The sequence below is a fragment of the Drosophila teissieri genome, chromosome 2L (assembly GCF_016746235.2).
Source record: "Drosophila teissieri strain GT53w chromosome 2L, Prin_Dtei_1.1, whole genome shotgun sequence".
Lineage (NCBI taxonomy): Eukaryota > Metazoa > Arthropoda > Insecta > Diptera > Drosophilidae > Drosophila > Drosophila teissieri.
In genome coordinates this window covers 14,844,833-14,858,633 of record NC_053029.1, presented here as the reverse complement: position 1 = coordinate 14,858,633, position 13,801 = coordinate 14,844,833, and the positions used below count along the sequence as shown (strand labels likewise).

At 41.1% G+C, this 13,801-nt stretch overlaps 1 protein-coding gene across 4 annotated transcripts in view; it reads left to right on the top strand.

The window, feature by feature from the left end:
• The window catches only part of LOC122611651, a 43,549-nt gene extending 32,169 nt beyond the window's left edge, over nt 1-11,380 (top strand). For 2 of the 4 annotated variants that reach the window (XM_043784892.1, XM_043784890.1), the window contains exons 4-7: nt 432-950; nt 4,225-4,550; nt 4,977-5,469; nt 7,353-11,380. In XM_043784892.1, the coding sequence (XP_043640827.1) occupies nt 605-950; nt 4,225-4,550; nt 4,977-5,469; nt 7,353-9,532 (3,345 nt within the window). In that variant the 5' untranslated portion in view covers nt 432-604 and the 3' untranslated portion in view covers nt 9,533-11,380. Of the gene's footprint in view, nt 1-428; nt 951-4,224; nt 4,551-4,976; nt 5,470-7,352 lie in introns of all 4 variants that reach the window. The other 2 variants (XM_043784893.1, XM_043784891.1) reach the window with 2 other exon arrangements.
• Nucleotides 11,381-13,801: the final 2,421 nt, after the last annotated feature.

Here is a 13,801-nt window from a genome sequence, read left to right as displayed (position 1 = left end):
TGTTTTTTATTAAATAAGGAATTTTTACTACTTATTTTCTATAAGTAGAATTTCACAATAATGTATATTCTGGTGAAATAATGATGATTTAGATATGTATAAACCCAACTTGGCAGTGACACACCTCTCCTATAATGGGTACCCCTACTATGCCCAAACCACACTCAATAAATAAGTAGGTAGTGTAGTAATAAGGTAAAAATATTTGCCAAACTAAATCGAGCAGCTTGGTAAATATTATTCATATGATAGCCGATAATTGTGAGAGTGTGCAGCTGTCAGATTGAGGCCACTGTGCGAATTCGAGTTCCCCTGGCCGCGCTGCCACTTATGTAAACGCTGCCCACTGTGCGCGCATTTTGTGCTCTCCGTTTTTTCTCTCACGCTTTTCTCTCTCTATTCCGCTCTCTGCGGCTCTCTCGTTACAGCAGCAGCAGCAACGATCGAGGAGGGCGCCGCTGCAGTCGGACAAGTCTGCTCAGTTGGTCGCTGAAAATCGGCATCGCGAGACGTACCGAGTTGGAATATATTCGTTTCGACGGCGGCGACGCGTCCGCTCGTTGCAGTGGCGCATTCATTTTTTTCGGTTTGATTGATTGCGATTATGAACGAGACCTTAAAGCTGTCCGGACTCGGAATGCAGCGCACCAATATCGAGCTCGAGCGGCAGAGGCACCTGGCCAACTGGCTGATGAACAGCAGACCGCACATGCCCGGCGGACCAGCAGCAGCAACAACAACAACATCATCAGCGGGAGCAGCAACAACACCCACTGCATTGGCCACAAAGAGCACAACAACAACAGCAGCAACAGCAACAGCTACAAATCCTAGCTCCACAGTGGGAGGAGCAGGCGCTGGCACAGTGGGCGGCAACGGGGTCGCAACAGCAGCAGCAGCGGGCGCACCCAGCAACAGCGTCGCAGCTGCAGCAGCAGCTGCATGTAACGGTAAGCTTAGCGAGAAGAGACGAAGTTGGTGGGGTGCGGTAGTGGGGGGGAGTGAGGTAGACAAGGCACGCGCTCCAAGCGAGCGAGAGAGAGGAGAGCGGGAGAGAGGGCGAGCGCTATGGGTAATTGTTTGCTTAATGACGTCGCCTTTGCTGTTATTTTGTAGGATGCCCTGCTTTTCGGGTATGGTAATTCAGATCATCCTTATAAAAACGTTATAATCCTGCGGAGGTAATGAAACGCACTCAAAAAAAAAAACCCTTTTACACTCAGAAAATGAAATAAAGATACAAGTCAAGCTTAACTAACTATTTTATTTAGCCCATTTCAAAAACCTTTATAAGCAATAAACAATTAGCTATTATTTTTTGGTAGTGTAATTTCCAATACTGTGATGCCGTTATAATTTGACAAATAAAAAAGTATTTTCCTCAATTCCATAAATTTGTTATTAAGTTTAGGCAGTAGTAAGCAGTAACTATTTTCACACCATATAGTATGGTAATTTCGAAGAACAGGTTGCTGCATTAAAATAATGAGTTTCATTTTTTACAACAAAGTCAAGTACCCAATTATTTAAAAATGAGTGTATTTTCTACGTCATATTCCGTACAAGGTGCGCCGTTACAACATTTAACGATACGTAATAAATGATCCAAGTTTACGTCTACAGGTAAACTTAAGTAACTAAAACTAAAGAGTTGTAAATAGATCAGTGTAATATTAATGAAGTTCTCATAAATTATTTGCAATTGTGGTTGCATATTAAAAGAGATTGCAATATGAATTAAAGTTCTTGATTACCACACTTGCATCTAAGTAAGATAATTCGATAATGTGATAACCAACAGTACGGGGCTTTGGGAAAAGCGAATCCAAATCGTATAAATATTTATTTTTGTGCAAATCGAATTCGAGCAAAACGTTTAAAAAGTGAAAACCGAACATGTGCTATTTTTATGACCAGCTAGCTTGGATGGAAGAACAATCAGCACTCTGAACAATCAAGAGATGAAGTGATTAATATTATTCGCTTAAGACTAAAAATATATGGTTGATAAGACGACCTTGAAACACTCCTTTTTTTTTTCTACCCATTCATAAATACTAATGGTTCTAAAGAAATCTAGACCATTGAAGACTAAGATGTATAGATTAATTCATATTGTTGGTATCTGCAATAAAGTTTGACAAGGATAGGATCAGCAGAAGGACTTAGATCGGTGAGGGTAAGCTTTGGAAGGGTACAAAAGCCTCGTTACCAGAAGCATTTTTGTTTCCAACTGGTGGTTGTGTTGTCTTATGGGGATTTCTTTTCGCCAAGGCGCGCGCGTCGCTTCGCATAATTTCACACGAAACGTGACAATCTCACACCCCCCCTGACCCACTCTATCGCCTTCTCTGTCTCTCTCTCGATCTATATATATGGATATATATGTATATGTATATGGCAAACTCTCGCGCTTGCTGGCGGAAAGTCTACTCTGCAATTGATATTTCACAAAAGATAAGAGCAATTTCACAAAACGTTTTAGCCCCTTCCCGGTGTTATGCTGTGATTTCTGCCCTCGCCTGCATTTATTAAATGTGTGTTGTGTGTGGGGCAAAAAATTAAGCCAAATGTGCGCAATTAAAGTGAGTAATGCGCCGCCGACCACCAATCAGCGGATCCAAATCGCACCATGGGCCGCATTCGAACAGTGAGCAATCAAATATCGCGATATCTCTTTTTAATTGCACTGCTCCAAGTTCGCTTATTTACTCAACTATTTCTATTTCTATTTCTGTTTTCAACCAACAAAATCGAGAAAAAAAGCCAAAATGGTTAAGTGATTTCATACGGTATTGTTTGGAGCGACAGACAATTGCTTTTTTGGATGTCGGCCCGATAACGATATAATACAATATATGATGTTGCCCATGAGGAAGGTGTTATCTTTTTGTGTTGTCTGCGCAGCTCTGTCCTGTTAATCGCCTCCAGTTGTTGACTCTTTTATTAGTGCCTCGATATCCGATCCGATTGGATCTCTGACAACTCTGACAACTACGATTCGACCTTAAAATTGTCATGTCATAGACCCCTGCAATTGTCAAGGGTTCTTCCTCGACATTAAGTCGAGTGCATTCAAATATAACAAAAAGTTCTCAAATCTTCAAATAGTAATCAAAAACCCGGAAATGCGAATGGACGTGACCTTATCGGTAATAAAATGACATTGATTAATAGCTTACCCATAGAGCGTTGACCCGACTTAATTTGATAACAAATTTGTATACTGGAAAATAAATCTAAAATGTTCCCACAAGTTTTTGAGCAATGTACAAGCTTTTTATAAACCAAAAAGATATTTTTAATGACCCACGGAAAACGTCAATAGCAAAATGTAGTATCAATTAGCTGATAGTCAATATATTTGTATTGCAAATAAAGTCTTGTTAGTGACAAATTTGTTTGCGTAAACGCTGTTAAACGCAAAAAAAAGAAAAAACACTGATTAGTAAACTTTGAATTATAGAATCGTGTGCAAATAGGGCAGTTTGAGCTTAGTATGTACTAACTTGTTAGTATTTGCATGTTATTATTAGATAGAGATAGGCTTTCTTCCCGACTTGTTGAACGATAAGTTCGTAAATTCAAATTCAAATACAAAACTTTGGCTGAAAGATGTTTAACAAAGTAGAGAGCAAGAATGTTTTGCACAGGTGCTGCTATTCAGTGCATTAAATTTATTGTGGTCTAAAAATGGCTTGAATGTGAATGTGTCTTGAACAATAAAAGTTCGATTTTCCCCACTTAAAATTCAGTGCAAGATCTTTCGACATTCCTTCCTGTCTATTGCGAAAATTCTTGTTAATTTTGCGGTTACGCTTTGGGGCGATATTTGCCCACTGTGTGTCATCGTCTCGTTGACCGTTGACTGAAAATTAGCTGCGCTTAGCAACAGCTTTGAACCACTTGCCTTATTTCTTTTTTTTTTTAGTTGCGTCACGCCAACTGAAATTCGCTTGGGGAATATACACTCATTATAGACGAAGCTCTGCCACTGTAGATGTGGAAGTTGATACGACGGTGTGTGGGTTTTTCCCACTGCAGACAACGGGGTGGCAATTAGACACTCACATGTGCATTTATATTTATGCGATTACCTCACCAATGCACAATGTGCTACCTCACTCACTCACTCACTCACGACTCCTCCGCGTCGCGTCGCGTTGCATTGCGTTTCTTTTCCTTATGCTAATGTTCTCCTACCTTATGCTCTTGCCACTGCAGGTGGAGCAGCCGTTGGCGCCCATCACGGCCACCACTCGTCGGCCGGGGCGCGCAAGCCCAAACTGCGGCGCTTCAACTCCCACGACACCAGCTCCAATATGTTCTCGGTGGCCGACTTCGAGAACGCCCGCCTGGCCCGCCGCAACGAGATCGAGCTGAACCAGCGGAGGGCACGACGCGTGCGCGGCAGTGCCAACAATAGCAGCTACGGCTTGGGAGCGGGCTCAGGACTGCTGGGAGGCGCCCATTCCGGATACTGTGACGCACTCAATGGCAGCGGCGATTACTCCACCGGGGACAGCAAGGTCTCCAAGGTCAGCAGCGAAGTAAGATTGCATTATACTTACATCAGAGTAATTTACAGAGTATACAAAAATCTACCCCAAACAAATTTCAATCATTTCCATAAGAAATGAAATACCAAAAGAAATGTAATAACTATAGAAACAGGTTTTAAAATCCCCCAAAGAATTATTGACAAATACAATATATCGTAAAATTAGTGTAACGTACATAGCTAAATGCTTTAGGATTTATATATAATCTTATGTCATTATATATACTTTTGTAATATATGTAACATATATTATAATTTTTTTATTTAGTGTACACTTTTTCATGACGTCAATAAGTTTTCTAATCTCGCAAAAATGTTTGTAAGTTGTTCGTGGTCGATTTTAAATAAAATATACTCTTAATATATAATTATTTAATTATACTATATGCCAACTAATAAACAATGGATTTTCCAGGGAGCGCTGACAGCCATTGAGTTCCTTGAGCGGAATTCCCTGCCCCGAGTCGTTCGCATCCTGCATGCGAGCAAGAGCTCCAACGAAACTCTGCAGTCCAGCTCATCGCATGGCTCCTCCACGGCGGCATCGAGCAGCTCCTCGACGGGAGCGAATCCGTTTGGATCTGGTGGTGGTGGTGGAAACATTTCCAGTGGCAACATTGACACCGGCACCGGCACCCATTCATCGTCCAGCGGAGGCAGCGCCACCGGAAACGGAACTGGCTCTGGCCCTGGTCTTAGTTCGGGCTCCGGCTCGGGTTCTGGTTCTGGTTCTGGTCACCAAAACAACAACGGGCGCCACAGCAGCAACGGTGGCACCCCACCCGGCCACGATGAGCTTTTTCTGCTCTACAGGCTGGTGCGACAGCGCAACATCTACCATGGACACAACGCCAAGACTCAGGCATCGCAGCGCAAGAAGACCCTGCTCATTCCACAGGAGTTTCCGGGTGAGTTTCATAAGTGGTTAATTTATTGATTTCTGGGTTCTATAACAACTAACAACTATAGGAGCAATTTAGAGTTTTCCATTTGGGTTACCTTCACATTCGTAATAAACTAACATCAAATTGAGTAGGAATTTTGAAAATTGGTTGTAACAATAGTTAAATAGTTAGATTATTACATGTATGCTATCTCAGGTTTATAGTACGGTTGCGGTTTAATTACCTGCTATTTATTGAGGGGATTAATGCAATTGCAAAAGCTAGAGATACCTTTGTCACAGAACAGCTAGAACCTTACTGCTGCGGCTAATTGTAATTACAAGTTGGCTCGGGCGAGGGCGGCTTTAAACAAGTTGTCATTCCATTAAGGGTAGTTAATTTATCGCTCACAGTAAATTAACTTCAATGACCCACCGATTGATGCGCCGATTGGCAGTAGCCAGGGGCATAACCGAATGATTAAAAAAAAGAGGAGAACCTGTGACTGATTCGGCACGAACACGGTAGATTGTAGTCGCATGCCCATTTACATAATCCAGACGCGGCTTTTGAAGGCACAATTTAGTGTTCTCATGACGAATGCATTTAGATACTTACTTGTACCTGATTACACGGTCCAGTCGTAACCAACTCGCTAGTGAGTCAGCCGAGCGAACTCTGATCTCCCGTGCTAGGTTACTAAGCACACAATCCATATACTCGCACATACATATGTTTGGCGTACTTTGATGTTTTTTGCGTGACACAGTCACAGTTCAACAATGGAAAGTAATCGCAACTATTGCTCATCAGGCGTTATGCAATGAGCTCTATTCGGGGTTCCAGTGCCGGAGGTTTCTGGCCCAGTCTGTCAGGCAGCGGTGACTTCTTCGGTGGCCCACCACCGGCACCACCAGCACCACCGGCATCACCTGCACCACCATCCACCCACTGCTGCTCCGCAGCACTGCGGTCAGCCATTGTTTCAAATCGCAACGCCATGTGACTTTTCACAGCCGTTCGGGGAGGCGCAATGTAAGCCAATGGGTGCGAATATTATGCAATCTGCCCATTTATAGACTCACTGACGCTGGGTATTATCATTTTATTCGTTAGGCTTGCAATGTCCGGAAAAAATGGATGGCAAATTGGAGTGATTCAATTTGCACGACCATATTGGATTTTTCTTGTGTTGATTCAATTGCTCTCGACGCTGATTGCATTAGTCCCTCTTTATCATCCATTTTTTGTTGTATCATTATAATTTGAACTCAGTGGCGCGAATTGAACTAAATGAATTGATTAATGGACTCATCGATACATGTAATGTTTAATTGCATTGCATTTTGTTTCTGCATAACCCACCTGGGCTAACTGAAACTCTTTTTACATACAAATTTAATTTTTTACAAGTCCTCCTTCCAATCGAGCTTTTCGGTTGGTTTTAATGGACAAAAACTGCTTTATTTTAGGAAAATCATACACATATATCTCCATTCTAAGAGATGGCCAGTCGAACGTCACGTTTTTTGTTTTATTTTTATTGTACTCATTTTTGGATTGCCAATTGTGTACTATATGCAGTACGAAGCTGTCAGCTGTCGGAAAAATGGTTTTCAGATTTTAGACAGTAAACAGATTTGTTCAGTGACTGAACCAAAATATCTGTCTTGTTCAAAGAGATTTCCAAATTAGTTTTAATTATTTTTGTGTACTTTTTCCTTTAATGCATTCATGACCTTGAGATGGCAAAGCTGTTGCTAACATTAACTTAATTGTTATCAAAATAACGATAATTTAAAGACATAATTTTAAGACACCATTTTTATAGATAAACTTTAAAGACTGAAATACGCAATAAGATAAAACGAGATTACTAACATTTGTATGTTTTCTTTTTTCCGCAGGTTACTTTTCAATGCTAAGCGAGAAGGGCCTCCCCACGGCCACACAATACGGATCTCTGATACAGCTGGTTCGGGAACGGGTTTACAAGTTTGTCTCAGTGGACAACATGCCGGCGTTTACGGAATCCTCACCCAACAGTACGAATAGTCCAACGCACGAGGGATGCCTGCCCATAAACAAGGGACGTCCGCAGTACGTGAAAACGACGGCAAGGGGCGGGCAGGTATTCCGTCTGTTGGCCGTCTTCGAGGATGGCAAACAGGATCAGGTCAATATGTCGCAGCATGGCAACGGCAATGCGACCAGGTCCCACGGCGGTGGCTACATGGGACGAGAGAAGGAAAAGAACCGGTATGCCCAGCTCCTTAATGAAAACCGGCAGGTGTTGTACGTCCCACTGTCCACCAAGGGCAAGTTCTTCGAGATTGAGCCGGGCATTCCTCAGCTGCTTCAGAAACTGGGCGATGCGCAGCGCAAGCTGAATCCGGAGTGTGTGCATCGTTTGAGTGCGCTGGTGACGGCGGCCAAGCAGTTACCGCTAACACTGCGCTATATCTCCGGACCAGGCGGACCCGACATTCCCGAGCAGCTATGCATTAGTCAAGTGAGCAAGGAGGACGTGGTCGTGGGCTGTTCCATTGAAGACGTGGACACCCAGACGCCCTTGCAGCTGAGGAAGTTCTATCCCAGTCGGGATATTCAGCTGGTAAAGAGTTATTTGGGCTTTGACTCCGAACAACGGATGCTCGCTAACACGAATGTGCAAAATATGCTCAAGTTCTGTCAATTCAATTGCGATCCATTCCTGAAGCTGGTGGAGATTGAATTAATTCAGCGCTCGGAACGGTCGGGAAGCAAGAATCGAGAGGGGCTACGAATCCTGAAGCCACTGCATTTCCCAAAGATCCTGAGACGCGAGAAGAGCTCCATGGCAGCAGCGCACGAGAAGGAGGACTCCATTATTTTCCTCAGCAAAAGCGATCTGGAGAATCTGGAAGCCAAGGAAGCGGCAGCTTCTGCTGCAGCTCAGTCGGAATCCAGTTTGAATCGCATCTCTGAGCGCATGCGTGTGTTCCAGTCCACCAAGAAGAAGTGGTTTGGGAAGCATCATCCACAGCAACAGCAGCCACAAGTAGAGAAACGTCAATCTAGCTTGGATCTCGATGAGCAGGCCAAGCGGATGAGCATGGAGCGCTATACGGATATGTCAAAGCTTCTGCAGGAGCGCTTTGGATCGAATCCCGAACAGCCGGAGCAGGATGCAATCTCCCTGAACAGCACAGCAGCGTCCGACACCGAGACAACGATGCTGACTACTATGGAGCCGAGGTCCCTGGACACGATGATGCAGAAGTCCATGTCCCTGCAGGATATTGAGCTGCTCAATGGTCAATTCAAGCCACGACCTGATTTGCTGGCCAGCCACAATCACAATGACGCCATCAGCGAGGCGGGAACCGAACTGGAGGATGTGGAGAATCAGACCCCACCTCCGCAGTCCTTCATCACGGAGAAGCTCTACAACGAGTTCCACGTGAAGACCAGGCAGTACAGCAAGTCATCGTCCAGTTTGCACCAGTTGCCCCTCTTTTCCTTGCCGCAAAAGTTGCAACTCCACGAGGCTGAGAAGGAGAAGCGTCATCTGATGTTGCTCAAGGCGCAGCAACAGGCACTGACCAAGGAGCCGGTCACTGGAAGAAGGGCGGCAGGTGGAGTTTCTCTGTTGGGAGGAGGCCTCAACCAACTGGCCATATCCCCCGCATCGCTGGTGGAAGACGACTTGCCCTACTCCAGTGTGCGCGATTCGCTGGTAATTTCCGGCGGGGAGTGCCTGCGATCGGAGGCAGCCAGCAGACCAGTTCCCGCTGTGGACTACACAAAGGAGAATATCTACGCCGAAATATGTCCCTCACACACAGTGGACACTTTTTCGGGCGCCACCCAGTTCACTCATGTGCCCGACGATGACGGAGATTATGCATCGCTCAAGTATTCGGTCAATGGACCACAGTCGGTCAGTCGGATAGAGGTGAATGGAGCTACGGCGGCGGTGAAGAGCAGCGCAATCAGCTACCATACCGTGTACCTGGGCGAGGAACCGTTGGGCGAGAGGCACGCTGCCCACATCACCACCGTGGAGTTGGCCGGAGAGGATAACATTTACAATACGCTCAAATGATGACTCATGTGATTCCGGCGACGTAAGTTGGCCGGCGCCAAAGGCCTGTTTTAAAAACGCCGATGGACAAAAGGGCAAGCAAGCGGAAATTCATTTTACTCATGATCCTACCAAGGCTATCTTATCTTATAGTCTTGTACTCGAATGAAATTGAAGTATTCTCCAAGAAAACGAATTTTGTAATTAATTCAAGGAAAAGCTTACCTTACTTTACTTATCACCATCAACTTATTTTGGCAGAACTTTATTTTCATTAAGTATTCAAATGCCATTGGATTACTATTGTTTAAATTTAAACAATCATTTTAAATAAGAAAGAATATTTAATTCACGTTTTGGTTTTATTGTGTACTTCTCCGTTTTATTTTAAAGCTTATAAATATTCATTTTGATAAGGAACAATCAACAACTAACTTATTGTAAGTTTGGTTAGAGAACCTAATTAAAATGAGAATATTCGAGTACAAGACAAAGATAAGAATAATACTTAATCAGAAAATAATTAAATGACACCATTCATTTGCTGTGAGGCCTTGCTTAAGATCGGTAAAATGTTTTAAATAGTCTTTTATAGCATTCAGCCACAAAATCAAATGAATTTATATTTTATCTCGCTTACAATTTTAAGAAATGGTTACAGCAGAATACCAATGTAAGATCGTTGTCATATAAGTGAGAGGTTCTCTCAATTTTAAGAAAAATACTTTTCCCTGTTTGCCCTTTGAAATGGGTGAGACAACTAATATTTAATCATTCAATATGGCGCTGATGCACAAAAAACACAATAGTAGAGAAGTAGAGAAAATATCTTATTTTGCAATAATACAAAACTCAAAGCGGATGATGTATTGTGAATTCAAACAGAATTTGAATCTGGGTCAACAAACACCCAAACGAAAGTAAAGAAAAATCTCTATCGTAAGATAATTACACATATATTTGTAGAAAGTAGTATTAGTATAGGGATCAAATTTGTAAATGAGACGTCGCTGTGGACGACGAAAAACCCCCTTGAAATGACAACAGAAATTGTAATATTATTATTAACCAAGTGAAGACAAGCAATTTTGTATTGTAATCTATAGATGGGTGCCCCCAGTCCACGACTTTCAACCCCTTAAACGCCCAGATCCCTAACCCATACAAAGGAAAAACATCATATTGAAACTGAACATTTGGAAATTGCAATATTATACAATTGTATACATAACTTATATATAGATATACTTATACACATATACTAACGTACATACGATATGGAAATCTTAGTTCAAACCTAAGGTATTATTAGCTCGTAGGCAATCAACAAGTCAAATCAAATCATAAGCGATATACTTCTATATATGCATATATTGTATATTTGTAAAATAGCATAAACTTTTAGGGCAAAATGCCAAACCTTTACACGATCTCTCGTATTTTGTCGTTCTTTTTTGGAAACCCATTAACTTGGTTTTGTTGGGTTTACTTGTTTTGCCCCCAACAATTCAACGTTAATCAAACAAATCGATTACATCAAAGTGCGAGCATGTCCACAAACCATATTTGAATCTGTCTACTTGTCCGCTTCGTTCGATGACCTCAAATAACTTTGCATACAAACCACATATTTAACATATTATTAAGTGACTTTATCGCGCCATATAGAAGTGCAGTCGCAAAGTAGAGTTTAGACATTAAGGTTCAGTTTCTAGTCTTAATTTCAAAACAAATATGGGGCCGTTGCGAAATGGAGACATGCCAAACTTTTAATTGTGTAATGAATGACTTCGGCCTGGCCGGGAGGATCCTTCAATATATACACTTTCAATTGGGTACTACATAAATAAATATTTAGCAAGAACATAAGTTATGAATTTTTATTTTCTTTCATTTGCTACCACAATCAGTAATACAACTTATTTCAGATTCGACTGAATGTTCTTAGTTCTTATCTCCCTGAAAGACGGCAAAATATCAAGGTGGAAAACGATTCAATAAATATTGTAAGAAAAGCCTAGTGTTACCAAAAACCCTGTATAAAAATGAAGCAATACTCACAAAATAGCTATGATACTAGTTGTAAAACCTCTCTGACAAAGCAACAATGCGACAGCAGCAAGTTCAGTCAGTGTGTGTGATAGTAGCTAAGTAACGAGGGTACTTGCTATCTGGATATCGGTGTTTTGTACATACGAACAAAATAAATAGGAACGAGGCGTAACCCAGCCCCAGGCATATTATGCGCAAAGTGTACTAAGAGTACTCAGTGGCGGTTACTTTGCATTTCATAGTTGGTAGACACGTAAGACAGGCTTTGCTGAAGCGCAAGGGTGATAAAATGTTGAAAGTGAGCGTTGACAACGCACTCAGTCTATTTTTTGCCCTCTTCAAGATCAGCTTTGTGTTATAAATAGGTATATCATCTGTGCTTGCAGATAATTGATAAAGACATAGCAATAACTTAACGAGTAACCACCCGCCAGCATAACAATTTAAAACACAGAATATTGTGAACTACATTTAGAGTTTTAAATTTTTTTTTTGATTGGAGCAGCACGGGCAAAATATCTATCAGATATGCGAAAATTACATTTTAGACATTCAGATGTTTTAATCAAGAAGAAGGGGCAAGAATATAACAAGTGTCCCACGTAATATTTATTTTAAACAGAGTAAAATATAGTCACTACTGAAACGGAGACACGTACACGTACTTGTGTATGCTGTGGAAATCAAGCATTATCAGGAATTTTTGTGAAATGAATGAACAAACGAAAGATTGCACTGAAAGGGGAGGGAACTCAAGCCCCCAGAATGCCGCCCGAACAGGCCTTTGATATACTTTACGAGTATTGCAGCTTATAGTGAAGCAATATAAATTTCAATAAGAACTTAATGGTTAATAGCAACGGCGGAGCGTGAACTAACGGATGAAGTGAACTAAGTAATCATGTTTTTGGTGTCTATGTTAATCCCTAGAAATTCACACACGATTAATCAATTAGAAACTCAATGTCAAGCAGTAGTAGAACCCACACAGCAGCAAATATAGATAAACAACTACTTAAAATATATATTCATAAATTTGAAAAATATAACCTTGTAGCACTTTTAGATCCCCAACAATGAAACAAAGACCCAACTTAAGGTATTCACGAAATAAAAATGATGATGATTTTTGGAACTGAACGCTGATCGATATTTTAGAAGAGCCCTGCTATGGAGCTTGGCATGACTGAATTGATAAGATGAGAACTAAATTGAAACGAATTGAATTCTAATGAATTGTTTGGTAATGGGTACACGAATACACACACACATGAAATAACAAATATAAGGAAAACTGATACGAAATAATTGTTATAGTAGATCTTTTTCTAAGCGCTGACCATGGAAAATAACGTATGAGAGCAAATCGAAGTCACTGCTTAACAGCAGCTTAACGACCTCAGTAAAGGCAGCTGCCCACTTTAACAAATTAACTCAAACTGAGGAGACGCAATCAAGTCTAGCATACAAATTTATATTTCACGTTGTACTTATATTTACCTAGATAAAATGAAATTGCTAACAAACACACAAACTCCCTTTGGAAAACATGTTTAAGCCCATACAAGTGAAATAAACTAAAATATCTTTTCAAACTGATGATCGAGTCTTACTTTCGTGGTGTGGGTACTATCGACTATTACATACCTCTTACTCAGCTAATCGGATTGCGAGGAAATGCGGGGATATGCAAAGAACAAAGAAGAAAATACCTTTCCTGAAATTGCTCACTAGCGCTACCTAGTAGTGGTTACATTTACTATAATTGTAGCTTGTGGTAGTTCAGGTGGACTTGGCCAAAATGTGTTTGCCATAAGAAAGGAAATTGGCAAGACAAATATCAATGTGAAAAAAACCTTGACATTTTCGCAATACGAAAAATCTACCGAAGCGACACCTAGCTCTGATTTTGGGAACCTGATGTCAAATGTATAAATAACTAGAATGAACCATGTCAAATAGCTTTTTTTACACCATTTGAACCATTAGCCGCAAACTATTACTATTAATATTATTATTAAGTATTAGAAAAAAACAGAACAAATTATCTCAAATAAATATGTTATATCACTAACTTATTATTTTTTGCAGAACATTTTGCATTTTTATAAATACTATTTGTCAATCCCCAATTCAAACCCACTTTGATTATATCAATTCGTTTCTGTTTTTACAATGCCCTAAAAAAAACAGTTTCATACACAACTTTCTTATATATTTCATTTTTATTTCTGCACA